We start from the raw sequence: 15,898 nt of genomic DNA, 5'->3' as shown, positions 1-15,898 counted from the left end.
TAGAGGCAAATCAAGTAGAAGAGATAGAAATGGGCATAGAAGAGAGTGGGTACAAGTTTTTGTGGGTTGTTCGGCCAAATGCATTGGCAAATAGCACACAGATACATGGTCTTCGTGACCAAATTAATGGCCGAAGGAAAGGGATGTTTGTGTCATGGGCACCTCAAAGGAAAGTGTTACAACACCTTGCGAGATAGGAGGCTTTCTGACACATAGCGGGTGGAACTCGACATTGGAAAGTATAACTTTTGGTGTTCCCATGCTTTGCTTGCCTATTCTTGGGGACAATCCCCAAATTGCCAACTTTGTGCACAAATACTTGCAAGTGGGCGTACGCTTGAGGACCAATGAAGATAGTTTAGTGCATAGGGAAGAGGTGGCTAGTGGAGTGCGAGCTATCATGCAAGGTCACTTTTCTCAAAGAGTCACACAACTCCGTGAGTCCGCTCAATTGGCCATTCAAGAGGCCCATCACAACCTTACCTCCTTTGTGGAAGACATGTATTAAGGTGGGCTAGTGGGCTATCTAGCTCTATTCATTATAACAAATGAACTTGGTGCTCAAAGAGGCCCTCACCTCCTTTGTGAAAACCATGAATTAAGGTGGGCTAGTAGATTATGTACCTATATCAATTACAAAAACCGAACTTGGGGCTCAAAGAGGCCCTTACCTCCTTTGTACAAGCCATGAATTAAGGTGGGCTAGTGGACTATCTAGGTATATTGGTTATAATAAGTAAACTTGGAGCTTATGTTAGTGTACCAACCACTTGCAAATTCCCCCTCTGCCTTTCGTATATGTGTGTGTGTGCACTCATTTTCAAAGCACATATCTAATGCAAATGTATTTTTATCAACTTCTTCCACCTAGTGCTTCTCACTAATCATTCTAGTGCTTCTCATTAATCATTCTAGACTAGTCTCCAATCTCTCAAAATTTTGTTTATGCTAGATTATTTTGAACTTGTTGAATTATTAGCTCGATGATGATTAGGATTAGTTAAGACAATTTGGAGTCAAGTTTCTATGGTACTAGATTAGGAATTTTTTGCTAATAGCTTTAAAAAGTTATTTTTACCAAATATTGATAAGTTATTGAGAATTTTTTATCATCCTTTGTCTTTCTCTTTCCCACCTACTTGAATCTCATTTTTCCTCCCAAGGCAAAAACTTTACACTACTGGAATAGATTAGCTCTCATTAGCTATTCCTATATCAAAATTTGTACTATTGCAAATATCCCCACATTGTGGAGTCCTACGAGGCTCTCCAAAAGTAAAAGCTTCATAGTACTAGAATGTATTAGCTCTCATTAATTTTCTCATTGCATAAAATCCTCTACTTTTGCAACCATGGTCACACTATAGAGGTCTTAAAGGCAAAAACTATTGTGCAAACACTCTCGATGAGAAAACCAATGGACTCCATTGACCATTAGCAAAGATACTTGGGGTTTTTCTCAAATAAGAAAGTGTAAGAAGTCCAACTTTATTGAATTTTTAGATCATTGGAAGGCTATAGTGAAGTAGTTCACTCTAATGTGTACCCATAGGACAATAAAAGAGGTTTTAGTGTGACATGTCTACATGCACAAAGAAAAGCCATAAGGATAACCATAGCACAGATCAATTTGTAAGTATCATCATTCTTCTCTAGTTATGTGTATAGATTAAATTATAATTATTGTATTTTCATTTTATTAATCATGTCTTATTTTTGTAGATTTATACCCTTCCTCTTATAAAAGGACTCATTAATGTTATTCATTAATTTAAAGGTGAGCAACAATATAATGGTAGGTTATATAATGTTTCCTCGCTATCACTCTCGCATGGAGCGACTGTGAATCGTGTCAGATGATAGCAGCCTAGCAGCAACGCATATACAATGTCAATACCGTAGGGGACCGAGAGCTTGGACAGTCGGAGGCCACGCTAGCTTGTCAGTCTAGGTGAATCAAACAGGCCAAACGTAATGAGAACACTCATATAAGCTCATGCATGAACCTAAGGACAGTAATCTATGGTGCGCTAATGAGACGTAGTCCAAATCAACATTTTATGATATGTACTGAGTGCTTAAGCTACCAAAACTCTATCCATGCCATTAGAATCACCAGATGCGGAGAAATCATAAGTTAGATGCACGACGCAAGTAGAGAGCAAGAACTCAGATCTACTAGGATCTGGCACACCAAATCATGATCTCTTTGCATAGACTAGTGTACTAAGGTATAAGCAAGCTATCCCTAAGAGTTGAACTAAATCTGGCAGCGTTTCGACATCAAAACACATTTGTGACACAATCACGTATCACACGTGAAAGTGTCATGAAAATGACGATTTGAGCTAGATCTACAATCTACAGGTCGTAAGGATTCCAAATATGGTCTTATGTCGGAAAATGGTGTTTTCTACAAGCGGCTATGGCCAGGAGTAGTTCGTATGCATACGCGACAACTACGACACACACATGTACTCATATGATGCATAAAGCACATCAATGTCAAGCATACACACTAGAGAACACATGCAAGAAAGCTTAATGAAAATTACTCACTTGTTTGCGCCACGTAAGATGCACTAGAAGATCACCGCCGCAAACTTTTGACGAGCTCAACTCTTCATTCTTTCACAAGAGAATGGTCCTTTCAAATTACAAAGTGCCGGTTTTTATACCCAGCATTGTTGGCTCAAAGTTTATCACCCCTACACTATCAGAGGCTCCTAATCTAGCTCATATTTACAAATTAGAAGCCGTAACAGCCCCTGATTTACAAAATTGACGGGATTTTAATATACAATGACGGTTGTAGCCGATGACATTTGGCTTTGTCGATCTTAGCAAAACATAATGAGTTAGTAAGGTCAGAGAAACAAGAAAATCTTTTCCAACCAAACTTTCTTAGCTCTCAGAGTGGCCTCTTCCTAACTTAAATATTAGTGTAGATTTTCGATAAAGCCTTTAAATGGGATTCAAAAAGGTCTAAAACCTAACAATCCATCAAGATTTGTAAAGATTAAGATTTATATGCCTATAGAGTTTTTTGTGGACTTTGTTGCTTACCCATTGCTTATTGTTGTCCCATAGCCCCAAAAAGTACCTTGCTTGCGTATAAGAATTTGGAGACATATATAAGTTTAGACAAAGGGTGGGATAGAAAGTTTTCTAATAATAGAATATGTGAGGTAGATTGAAATACTCTATTTGCTAACTAATTGATTAGGATGCAAAATTTTATATGATCTTATTTCTATAAACAATCACATTTGCTAACTGGAAATTTGGTGGCATTAGATAGAAACCAAGATGACATAGAGATCAATCCCATTATACATATAGACATTGGCTAAAAATCAAGTATAGCCACTTATCTTACTTTGGAAATAGTGAACCCTCCAACAACTATAGTAAGGTCATATATGAAGAGGAAGTAGAATTACTAGAGTAGTATAGCTTCAAAGGAAACACATTAAAGGTAAGATTTGCATTTTCTTTTATTAGCTTTGGAATATTTTAGGTACAAAGAAGATATCATGATAATATTGAATGTCGGTGGCTTCATTTTAGGTCTCCAAAAGATGAGAGAAAAATATTTGTTCTGGAGAACTACATTTTAGCTTCATTTTAGGTCTCCAAAACACATTAAAGGTAAGATTTGCATTTTCTTTTATTAACTTTGGAATGTTTTAGGTACAAAGAAGATATCATGATAATATTGAATGTGTGTGGCTTCATTTTTAGGTCTCCAAAATATGAGAGCAAAATATTTGTTCTAAAGAACTACAAGACAAAAATGTTTCCATTATACTACACTAAGGTAAAATGAAAGATATATCTACAATGTAACCTTCTTTTCTTTATTTATCTTAGTCTCTTGTTGTCTAGGGTAGGTCTCTTGCTCTTTGCTAGCATACTCTACTATTTTTGGAGAGTCCTCCCTTTTTGTGTCCCCTTCTTCCATTGTAGCTCTCTCACCTCTCACTTTTTTGGTCTCTGTCTCATGCCCGTTGCAACCCTCTCCTCAACATGTGTCTCTTCCCCATCATTAGCCATGCCTTTTTCTTTTGCCTTCTCCCATCATTAGCCTCATCCTTTTCTGACTATCTTCTACTAGGAGTGTCTCAATCTCCTTTCTCTTTGCCATACTCTTCTCTACAACTCCTTTTTGTACATCTTCAAATTCTTCTTCCATCCCATCTTTACCTTTCGTGCCACGGCACCTTTTTGTTTGAAATGGCTCATCTTTCTTCTTCATCATGCATTGGGGGCAAGTGCTTCTGTTCTTCTTCATAATAATTTGGTAGGGGCTTACACTGATCAACCTCACTTGAACTTTGTGGCTCTTCTAATGGAACTAGGGTTGCAAAAAATGCACACAAAAAGCTTAATGAAGAAGGAAAATGTCATCAAAATTGAAGTTTATGAATGTTGTGCTTTATCAAGGCTTTTCCCTCTCTAAAAGTGGCCATTTGAGAGAGAAAAAGCACACGAAAGCACATATGGATGGACAAAGAGGCATGTATGAAAGTGAATTCAAGTCAAGAGAAGTGCCAAAAGGTGAATTTTACTTCAAAAGTGCATGGAAGATTTTCCTAGGATCTCACCAGAATTTTACGGAGTGCAAACGGTCCGAATGACCAAAAACGGTTAAAATACGACTTACGAGAGGTATCAAAAGTGGGCGTATGGACAAAGAGTAATGACAATGGAAAGGAGGTATTTATTTGTTCCATTTAGAACATTTCTTACCCAATTAAAGGTGAAGAAATAGACTCCCAACTTCCCTCATGACTCACCCATGCTCTACCTCTCTCTAAGCCACATGGATACTAAAAATGGCATCAACTTTCCACCACATCTACTCAAGTTCTTAAAAGTGGATTATATTTCTCATTAGGAAGGTAATTAGAGTGTGAAGAAGCACAAGTGAAAGCTCTCATCAATCTCTTCAAGCTCAAGCACTCATATGCTAGTTACATGCTTATGTTAATGTACTACCCTTGGTAGATAAGTACTTAGGCTATGGAGCACTTCTAGCTCAAGCTCCTACCTAAATCCTCTTCAAGACTCTCCTTTTCTCCGCAAGTACTCTTGGCTTGAATAGCCATTGAGGCTTTGAGAAGAGGACAACGTAGCACAAGGTCCTTAGCAAGCCCATAAGCTCATGGGTTATGGAGATCCTAGACTCCATGGTCCAAGAGATGTATTAATTCAAGCTTCTCTCTTTATGTAAAGAGTTCAAGAGCAAAAGATTAATACAAAGCCTTTCAAGGGGGGGTCAACCTCAAGAAATTTGACCCTCAATCTTGTTTTTTTGTGTTAAGTTCTTGTTTTACATGCTTGTTTTGCATATGCTACTTGTTTTTGTGTATGTGAGTAACTAAATGAATGCATAAGCTAGTAGTCGGTGTGTGTGAGTAGTCAAATGAATGCATATGTAAGTTGTTTGCGTGTACAAATAGTTGAATGAATGCATTAGCTACTACATTATTCCTATCACATGTTATCACTACTAAGGGAGGAAATTAAAAGGAAATCATTACTAAAAGAGCTTGAGTAAATACTTGTTATTTTCCATAAAGAAGCTTATGGTAAAATTGGTTTCATTGGTATCAGAGCCTTGTAGGTGTTGCTTAATTGAAATTAGCACTTTTAATTAAGCTACGATCCAAGAATTCTCATAAAAAGGTAGTGAATTTTGTGAAGGAATCATGTCTTTCATTCCACACAATGAGCATAGTTGGCATCAAGTAAATTTTAAGGAAGATGAAGCTTCAACACAAGGAACTCATGCCTTAAGAAATTTAGTACAAAGCTTGCATGATGCACAACATAATCCCTTTTTCAGGCCCATGGTTCAAGCTTTAATGTTTGCTCATGGCATGGTTCTTACAACAAAGTCTCCTCCACGAGAAGTTAATTCTCCACAAGGGACTGAGCATGTAAGAATGCTCGTGGAATGGGAGGGGCAATCTCCACTCAAGAATGACGTTCCCATTGTAGACAGCAAAGATCTTCTTCAAGTGATGGGTCTTCCTCATCCAAAAGTGGAAGAAGTAGAAGAAGCAATTTTAATCGAAGAAGGAGAAGGTCTCCTTCACCTCCATCAAGCCCTTCACTCTCGAAAGGTGATGAAGAGAGTCCTCTACAAGAAAGGTCAAGCGCCTCCACTCACATATCAAGAAGGCACAAAAGGACCTATTATGCTTGGAAGAGAGCTCGCAAGCTTCAAACATTCAAGGAGGGTGGAAAGAATGTGACTTTTCTCACATTTGATGGTACATATGGCAATATGGATAAAGTACTCAACTTTATCCAACAATTTGATGCAACTTTTGGTGGGGAGCACTTCACCGAATAATCAAAGCTACGTCATGTGGGCAATTCTTCGAGCTCAAGGTTGAGCGGCCCTGAGCGGCCCAAAACTTGGCAAGAATGTAGGAATGCTATCATGAAGCAATTCCTAAGCGACCAAGCTCAAGATGATATGCTAACATCATGGCATGCTCTTAAGCTCAAAAAGGGAGAGACTATGCAACACTATATAGATAAGTTTTGGGATTTGCATCTCAAAGCTATTGTCTTTAAGAAGATAAATTTCTCGGAGCAAAAGCAACAGTTTTTGGCCGGGCTCCATGAAGATGTGCGTAGGTATGTTCATGCACAAAAGCCAGTATAACTATCTCGGAAGTCTTCTCTTTTTGTGTACATGATTTTTGTCAAAGACTCTCATGATACACTCTCTCAAGTAGCTAATACTAATATGAGCTCTAATGATGAAATGCACTATATGTCTTTCTTTCAAGCATATAGTAATTGTTTTTTAGACTCTATCCCTAGTGAGTTACCTCCTTCAAGAGGAGAGGATGACCATAGGATTGAACTAGTGCCAGGTAGTACACCTCCTAATAAGCCTCCATATCATGTTTCTCATGCTTAACAAGAAGAGATACTCTCTGAAGTGAATGAGCTTCTTGAGAAGGGGATGGTACGACCTAGTTCATCTCCTTTTTTGCTCACCTGTGTTATTAGTGCAAAAGAAGGATGGGTCCTATCGCATGTGTGTGGACTACCGTGCACTAAACAAGAACACAATTAAAAATCGATTTCCAATCCCCTGCATAGAGGACATTTTTGATAAGCTACAAGGTTCATCTTATAGTGGCTATCATCAAATAAGGATAGTACCTCATGACATCCCCACAAGACTGCTTTTTGTACACAATTTGGCTTGTATGAGTATGTGGTGATGCCCTTTGGTCTTATCAATGCTCCAACAACCTTTAATAGGTTAATGGAAAGACTATTTAGGAAACATAGGGCATACATTGGATGATATAATCATATATTCTAGGACAATGGAAGAACATAAAGAGCACTTAAAGGTAATTTTTGAAGAATTGTGTGCTAAAATAAGCTTTATGCTAATGGGAAGAAAAGTGAGTTCTTCCTTAAAGAGATTAAGTATCTTGGTCACATTATCTCTAAGGAGGGTATCCAAATGGATCCCGAGAAGCTTAAGGTAATAAATGAGTGGCCACAACCAAAGAACCTCCATGAGGTAAGAAGCTTCATTAGCATGTGTTCCTATTATAGAGATGCTTTATTTCAAAGTTCTCTATAATAGTGGGTCCACTCCATGATTTGACAAAGAAAAAGGTCAAATTTTAGTGGACCATAAAAGAAGACAATGCCTTCAAAGAGCTCAAGGAAAGGCTTATGACAAAACCACTCTTAATACTCCCTGATTTTGATAAGCCTTTCGAAGTTCATTGTGATGCTTGTGGTGATAGCATTGGGACTGTTCTTTCTCAAGAAGGACATCCTATTGCTTATGAAAGTAGAAGGCTGAATTCACAAGAACAAGTATTAGGAATCTATGAGAAAGAACTGCTTGCAGTTATCGAAGCTCTAGATTCTTGGAAGCATTACTTGTCAGGTACACCCTTCATAATACATACAGATCACCAAAGTATTAAGTATTTCCTTATGCAAACCAAGCTTTTTGATAAGCAAATGAGATGGGCTAATTTTCTCTCACAATTCAATTTCCACATAGCCCATGTATCTTGGAAAGCAAAATGTGGTTTGGAGATGCACTCTCACGAAGGCCTAGAGTAAATGTAGTCTCCATAGCATATAATCATGACCTTAAAAGCATGATTAACAAGTATGCACAAGATGAAGGCTTTACCTCTATTATGGTAGATTTAGAGAGTAATAACTTCCATGAACCTTTCTCACTAAAGGAAGGATTCCTTTTGCATGGTTCATGATCGATTATGTGTAACCAAGGAACTTCATGAGAAAGCAATGTATGAATCTCATGGTCCTCCATACGTAGGGCATCGTGGCATTCAAGCCACTACTCAAGCAATAAAAACCTATTTCTATTGGCCCTCCATACGCAAGGACATCCATGATCATGTAGAGAAATGCATGGTATGTCAAAAGGTCAAATATGATAGAAGAAGAGTCCCTGGATTGTTACAACCATTGCCAATTCCAGAAGCTCCATGGGAGAGCATTTCAATGGACTTCATCTTTGGATTACCAAAGTCCATACATGGAAATACGGGCATATGGACAGTGGTGGACCATTTAGTAAATAGGCTCATTTTATACCTATTAAAAAGTCTATTAAGTCACACCACATGGCTACCATATTCATATCCCAAATTTTCAAGTACCATGGAATGCCAAGTTCAATAGTCTCCGATAAAGACCCAAGAATGATAAGTCTCTTTTGGAGAGGACTATTTGAAAATTTGGGCACTAAGCTCAATTTCCCCACAGCCTATCACCCTCAAACGGATGGGCAATCAGAAACTATGAATGCTATTATTCTTGATCTTCTCAGAAGCTATGTTGGAGAGAGAGATCAAAGCAAACAATGGGAGAAATATTTACCCCTAGTAGAATTTGCATATAATAACACGATGCATTCCTCTACAGGGAAGTCTCCATTTGAGATTGTGGAAGGACATTCAAAGCTTCCACCAATCTTAAGGATGCATTCAAGTATATTCACGGCTGATGAATATGTGCATGACATCAAGATAGCTTTTCAAAGGATAAAAGAATCTATTCAAGTGTCATAAGAAAAGCAAAAACGAGTTGCGGATAAGCATCAAAGGCCTTTAGAGCTAAAAGAGGATGAATGGGTTTTGTTCAAGTTCCCCAAGGCCCGTTTATGTCAAACGATAGGCAAGGATTGGCAAGGAAGACCCAGAGGTCATCAAAAGATTTATCCTAAGCTCTCCAAGAGGTATTATGGTCTATTCTAGATTCTTGAAAGAATCAATAAAACATCTTTTAGACTCAAGCTACCAGAGCATTGGCATATACATAATGCCTTCCATGTGAGTCTATTAAAGTTGTTTAAAGGCTCACCTCCAATGGACCCAATAGAAGAGGATCCTCCTAAGATAGAGGACCAAGAGGAGATCCTATGACTTGAGGTCATCCTTAAGCATAAGGACAACATTCTTCGAAGTGGTAAGGTAATACGTAAGTATTTAATTAAATTTAAGAATTATCCTCTAGAAGATGCTAAATGGATGCAAGAACCCCAACTGAAGGATTCTCTTGCCCTATTGCAAGACTACAAGCTCCTTCATGCTTTGAATGATATTCAAGACATCGATGTATAAAAAGGAACAAAAATTTAATGCAAAGATTCTTTTTCTTTATAAATGTGCATTAAAATGTTTGACAGGTGTACACCAATGTTTCCAAGAAATGGTTTAGCGAGACTTGTCTCCTAAACACCTGCTAGACTTATTATCTAGTCGAGGAATGTCATTATCACTCAAATGTGCATGTGGAGTGATAATAAAGAGTAACCAAGTGTCAGCTTAGCGCGATGACTTTGTCACCTAAGCACCTGCTAGACTAGCCATCTAGTCCATGAAAGTGAGTTATACTCAAATGTGGATTCGGAGTATAGATGGGCTTCCTTTCACTTGATACAAGCATAGTCGAGGATCACTATGATCTCAAGGGAGAGGTAATGTCATCAAAATTGAAGTTTGATGAATGTTATGCTTTTATGGATTTGTAAGATCATATGGATATGCTACGGTAAGCTTGTCAAAATATTCAACAAGGTCAAGATCATAACAAGAAGTTTGTAGATAAGAAATGTAGATCGGTTCATTTTCAAGAAGGTGATGAGGTTTTCTTACGTGTTCCCGAAAATTCTGCAAGTCCGACAACAACATTTGTACCAAAACTGTCAGGTTTTGTGGTCCCTTTAAAATTCTTAAGAAGATAGGTTTTGTCACCTACAAGTACACATTCTCGTGTACATCTAGTTTTCCATGTGAGTCACTTGAAGAAACATCTTCTTCTAGGGGCAAATGTGGTTGACAATACTATGTTGGTAGAATACATGGAACCTCCAGTACAACCTCATGAATCCAAAAAGGTACTGGACTACCATACATTACTTACCTGACATCATGTTCGTTGGCAAGTGAAAAGACAAGCCTAAGGAAGATTCCACTTGGGAAAACATTAGCGTGCTCAAGAAGCAATTTCCTACTTTTGATTTTGAGAAACGAGAACTCTTCCAAAAAGGGAGAGTAATGTCAGGACAACGGACCGTTAATCTTGGGTGTGGGTTTAAGGCATAACCGGGATGCTTTGGCACTAACATGGTTAAGGGGACAAGGGTTAACCAAGTGCATGGCCAAGGGTGCCTAGGATGTCTCACTGGTGTGCAAGGACCAACGGGTCATGGGTGGTCGGGCAATGTAAATAGGAGCACACGGCCAGGGTAATTCTTGTACCGTACAATGGAAAACGAGAGCCCTCACCCTCACGCAGCCGGAGGCTATGGCAAAGCATGCATGAGATGGTAAAAGATCGAGAGAGAGAGAGAGAGAGAGAGAGAGAGAGAGAGAGAGAGAGAGGAAATCTATGCCCCATTTTTGGATCAAAGGTTTCCTAGTTTCTATATTAAGGGTGACTGTGTGAGGGAGAGAATGTATTAGCATATGAGTGTGATAGAGATATTCTATATCTACTATATCAAAGTGCACATACACACAAGACGTACACCTGAGGCATCATCTGGGGGGGTGCACTTTTAAGAAATCCTATGCATCACATGCGTTCAAGGGGTATTTAAAAACCCCTTAACTAAAATTTCCCCCCGATAAGAACACCCCTCTTTACTTATAAACTAATGGATTTTATTTTGAAGTTGAATTAAAATATCCCTCCTATTATTGTGATCTCATTAAATTTTTTCCAAAAGTTGAATTAAAATACCCTTCCTTTTGATTGCATGTGATACACTAAGTGTTTTTGAGGTGAATCCACCGAGGGCGCCATCCTTAGGGGATCCTTTGCAACTTGTGTACTAAATACAACATCAAATGCCATGGGTGGTGCATATCATTGATCATATCTTATAAGTATAATGGTTAGATACTTGGCTTCAAATGGGCACTTTTTCTCAAAAGAATTCTAGGTCCCAAACATGTATCTAGTTTAGTCTGATTTTACGTGCAAGATCACTTCCCCTAGTTCACCTCTAGTATGCTTTGACTTTACATGCAACAATCGACACTTAGAATTAGCCAAAATTGTGATGCCTTATTATAGTCATAGATGTCTCATGGAGGACCACATATCTGCTCCCATTCACCTTCTTGCAATGTGGAAGGAGGGAGTTTGCTTTTGCTTAACAAGAGGCCCCATACCCTCAATTTTAGCAAGAGGGGCTTTTTTGAGAAGACTCAAATCCTCTTTTACAAGGTGGGGGAAAAATAACCGCTTTAGTTTACATCAGTCAAGAATATGTTAAGGTGCGAGTTCCTAGCGAGTTAAAGATAATGAGGCTGCACACTATTCACTTTCCTTTTGTGAATTTTAACCTTTTATATTCATTTTATGAACGGTTTTAAACTTTATTGAATGCACAAGTATGGGTCCAATAACCTTGATGGATGGTTATGGGGGTAGATTCTCCCCCCCTTGTTGGTACATACATATATAAATGCACTACACACATACAAACATGTATGTATATGTGACACATACACATACACATACACATGTATGTATGTATATATGTATGCATGTTAAATACAATACATAAATATACATATCTATATATAAACTACACAAATATATTTATGTATATATGTATGTATGTGTGTGTACGTAGAAACATACATACATAGAGTTTATTAAATCACAAGAAGTTTTGGACATATCATATAAAAATATATAAATATGTAGATGTATGTATAAAGAAGTTCTGGAGAGAACCCGTTTTTACCAGCTTCTCGTCAAGGCTTCCATCGACATGGGCATAATTCACCGTAAGTCCTCTCTGCCAAACCCTATTTCGTTTTCTGCCACTTTGCAGAATCCCCTTATTCTGCAAAACCCCCACACACACACACACACGCAGCTCGGAATCATTTGTTTTCATCTTCGCATGTTCATTGCAATGGCATACATAGACGCAGAATTGTGTTTCAAGATCATAAACCAAGCTTGTTTGAATCTCTTTATTAGGAGACTGTTGCATCCCCTTGCTTAGATTGAATGATGAAACAGCAAGAGGGTACACGGCGTTTGCATTTAAAGCATACACAGCACATGAAACCTTGACCTCTTTCACTGAGTACTGACAGGTGCTGAGAGCCAAACAGTCACGAGTCACTCTGTGTGTCTCTGTGTGTGCGCGCGCGCACGTGCATATTTATGTATGTATGTATGTGTATTTATGTATGTATGGGATGTATGCACATGTACGTATGGGATGAGGAGCATCTCATGACTTCTTAGGTCGTATGCACATGTATGTATGGGATGAGGAGCATCTTTTGACTTCTTAGGTCTATCATGTATGTATGTGTGTATGTTATGTATGTGGATTCATGCATGCATGCATGTATGTTTGGATGTGTGTAAATATTCATGCATGTAAAATACCTGTGGGTCCTTCCCCCATGGTATGTATGTGTATGTATGTATTCATGTATGTAAAATATCTTTACACATGTGGGATTAATGGTGCTAAGAATTAAGGTGGGTTTTTGGGAAGGGTTGTCCCAAACCTTGTGACTACAATTGCCCGGTGACACAGTGGTGAATACAGTTTAAGTATTAGCATTTTCCTGTTTATTTTCTGCTCATGAATCATGAAACATCTTTAGCACGTCCTTCATGATACACTGCTTCAGCTTATGCCCAAATGTTATAGAGCTTTAACTTATTGTTACAATGCTCCAAGGGTGGGTTTCATCTTGTCATATGCAAACAGAAGAAAATTTAGACATTTTCTGCAGGTGATGACCCTGGATTCATCTAGGTATATATTTTCCGCAGGGTAGGCACATCATGCCTAGCTAGGTGCGGTGAGAGTAGGGAGGCTGGCAGTCCCTACCCTCCACCACAACTAGCTAGTTATGTGGTGCCTCTTCTGCAGAACTCATGATGTCGCGCTGGCAGTCCCTGCGCTCCACCGAACCCACCTAGCCTCTTCTGCAGAACTCATGATGTCAAACACTTTCAGGAAAACCTATTACATGCAAGGGGAAACATACAAAACTTCTCATGGATCTCGTCTATTCAAAACATATCTATGCATATTGATAGCTACGAGTAGGAGGAGTGCTTGTAAGTAATAGTGAGGAGTGTCCTCTGGCCTTATGATGGTGTACATATTGTTAATAGCCTAAGTCGAGAGTGCAGCTATCAAACTCTGCATCAAATGTGCTTACCAACACATTGAAATGAAATTGTGCCTTCACAGCATGTTATGTGTATAGTTTATGGTGCTTGATGCAGCAAAAGGATGCACTGAAAGACCCGTCAGGCCTATTATAGATCGTGTTTTCGACTACTTCTCAGGCCATAGCGGAAAGGATGAATTGACATCCCAAGAGCTCTACACTGCTGTTCTTCTGGTTTACAAGTAAGTTGGCCTCTTTAGTTTTCAACACGACACTTTCTTACTATAATTTCCACTTTGCAAATTATGACAATATCATGAGCTTCTGCAGGTGAGGCATAGCATACCTAGCTAGATGCGGTGGGGGCAGGGGGCTGCCTGCCCCCGGAAAGGGGGACTTTCAACCCCCCACCGCACGTAGCTAGGTATGCGGAGCCTTGTCTACAGAAGCTCATGATGTTGAACATTATAGGGAAACATGAGGGAAAGGGGGCCTCTTTCCTACGAGGGAAACCGCCCAAAACTTCTTGTGATTGTGGGGTGCGCTCTCTCATAAGTGTCTTAGTGTGCATGTAACTATCTGCTGCTATATAAGGCAGGCTTTTCTTATCTTTTTTGGTGCTTCTATGTTAACAGTGACATAAACAAGCATTTTCCTGGTCCTCACTATGATCCACCAACACGGGAAGAAGTTGTAGACATGCTGAAGGTAAGAGGCCTGCAAGAATGGCGACCGCAGTGGAGCTTAATTGTAGGCTTGCTGTAGAGTATCCAAAATTTTTGTGGGCATAGTTGCCTTTACTGTATGTGTACATGATTGTGCACTTGCATCATGCACATTCTTCTTTGTGCATAATTGCCCTCTTCAACCAAATCAGGTGCACACATTGCATTTTGTGCATGATTGTTTGCTCTTTTCCCATGAATGCTACAGCCATCTTGCACTGGTTTACCGCAGACTTTCGATACAAACCATGATAACGTCTTGGACCGGGAGGAATTCGCTGCATTCATTCACAAGTTCACGTCCAAAGTGGCCAAGAAAGTAGGCAGAAACATTCTCATCTTTGTGGTCGTGGCACCTGCATTGGCATTTGCGACCAAACGAGCTACAGAGGATGTGCCACGTGTGGGCAAGTTTGTGCGCAAGATTCCCAACGGAGTCTATGCAAGTGTTGTTACTGCTTTAGTTCTCCTGATAGAGAGGTCCAATCAGAAGAGGATTACTTAATCTCAAGTTCTCCTTGTTTTTTAACTTGTTTACAATTAAACTAATGAATGTAGTGCAACATAAAAGGCCTACTTGAAGATGGTCATATGGTGATCTTATGCCTAGCTGCAGCTTTTAAGCAGAGCAGCTACGTCAGATACTTTTCCTTGTATAGTTGTATCTCAAAGACGTGGTATCTCCTTTTATATGTAGTAAGAAGGATTAGAATAATTGGATGGTCTTGGTGCTTCCGACTGTGTGTGTGTGTGTGTGTGTGAGAGAGAGAGAGAGAGAGAGAGAGAGAGAGAGAGAGTAGTGGATTGTAGTCCCTAATTAGGCTAGATCTGTGCTACTGGGCACTTTTCCCCCTTGTAATATGATTATTGTTTATCTGTGTTGGTTTTTTCCCCGGTTTTTCATGTATTTTGGACTCTTAGAGTCAGTTTAATGGAAAAGGGTCAAGCCCTATCTTTTCCTAAAGAGAGAGAGAGAGAGAGAGAGAGAGAACACTAGAAGCCCATTTTCAGCCGAAAGGCCTCAAAATGCAGAAAATTTTGTACAATGACGACACGGCAATTTGCAGGTAATGATGTGGCATTTCTAATGTGATGCTTTGATGATGTAGCGAGTATCAACCGCGAAAAGGTTGGCAACCTGTGGGGTTGGACATGTTTTTGTTCTTATATGAAAGAAGGGACTGCATGCCCATAAACATCTCTCTTGTTGTTGTTGTGAGAATGAGGTGTAATGGTTGAATCCCCTTCTATTAGGCAAAATGGCTGCAAGGCTCTCTGAATATATCTACTAGTAGGTGCAGTGGGGGCAGAATGCCCAGGCTCTTTGAATGTATTGAAATTCACACAAGGGGGGACAATCTTATATGCTATTTTGTCAACGATCGATTATGTATCAAGACCAACCTATTTGGAAACCCATTTCACTTGTTGATGGGGGTGTCAATTTTCCACCCCATTTTTTCACTTTAAGCT

At 39.1% G+C, this 15,898-nt stretch overlaps 1 protein-coding gene across 2 annotated transcripts; it reads left to right on the top strand.

Moving 5' to 3' along the window:
* Positions 1 to 12,202: 12,202 nt before the first annotated feature.
* On the top strand, positions 12,203 to 15,140 carry LOC147630377 (uncharacterized). 2 transcript variants are annotated; one of them, XM_086810240.1, is made up of 4 exons: positions 12,203 to 12,338; positions 13,816 to 13,942; positions 14,336 to 14,408; positions 14,658 to 15,140. In XM_086810240.1, the coding sequence occupies exons 1-4, from the start codon at positions 12,260 to 12,262 to the stop codon at positions 14,928 to 14,930; spliced, it is 552 nt and encodes a 183-aa protein (XP_086666366.1). In that variant the 5' UTR covers positions 12,203 to 12,259; the 3' UTR covers positions 14,931 to 15,140. The 2 variants fall into 2 exon arrangements, with proteins under 2 accessions (XP_086666366.1, XP_086666367.1); XM_086810241.1 differs by having other exon boundaries at positions 12,298 to 12,338; positions 13,797 to 13,942.
* Positions 15,141 to 15,898: the final 758 nt, after the last annotated feature.

The sequence above is a fragment of the Cibotium barometz genome, chromosome 16 (assembly GCF_041138505.1).
Source record: "Cibotium barometz isolate CiBa-2024 chromosome 16, ASM4113850v1, whole genome shotgun sequence".
NCBI lineage: Eukaryota > Viridiplantae > Streptophyta > Polypodiopsida > Cyatheales > Cibotiaceae > Cibotium > Cibotium barometz.
Note: the sequence above shows the minus strand (reverse complement) of the source record. Positions and strands in the feature narration are given on the sequence as shown.

Excerpts from the sequence above, each read along its gene's own strand:
- LOC147630377 (XM_086810240.1), top strand. The coding sequence starts at position 12,260 with ATGTATAAAGAAGTTCTGGAGAGAACCCGTTTTTACCAGCTTCTCGTC. Across the intron at positions 12,339-13,815 it reads CGACATGGGCATAATTCACC|CAAAAGGATGCACTGAAAGA; the intron begins GTAAGTCCTCTC and ends TGCTTGATGCAG. Across the intron at positions 14,409-14,657 it reads AAGTTGTAGACATGCTGAAG|ACTTTCGATACAAACCATGA; the intron begins GTAAGAGGCCTG and ends GGTTTACCGCAG.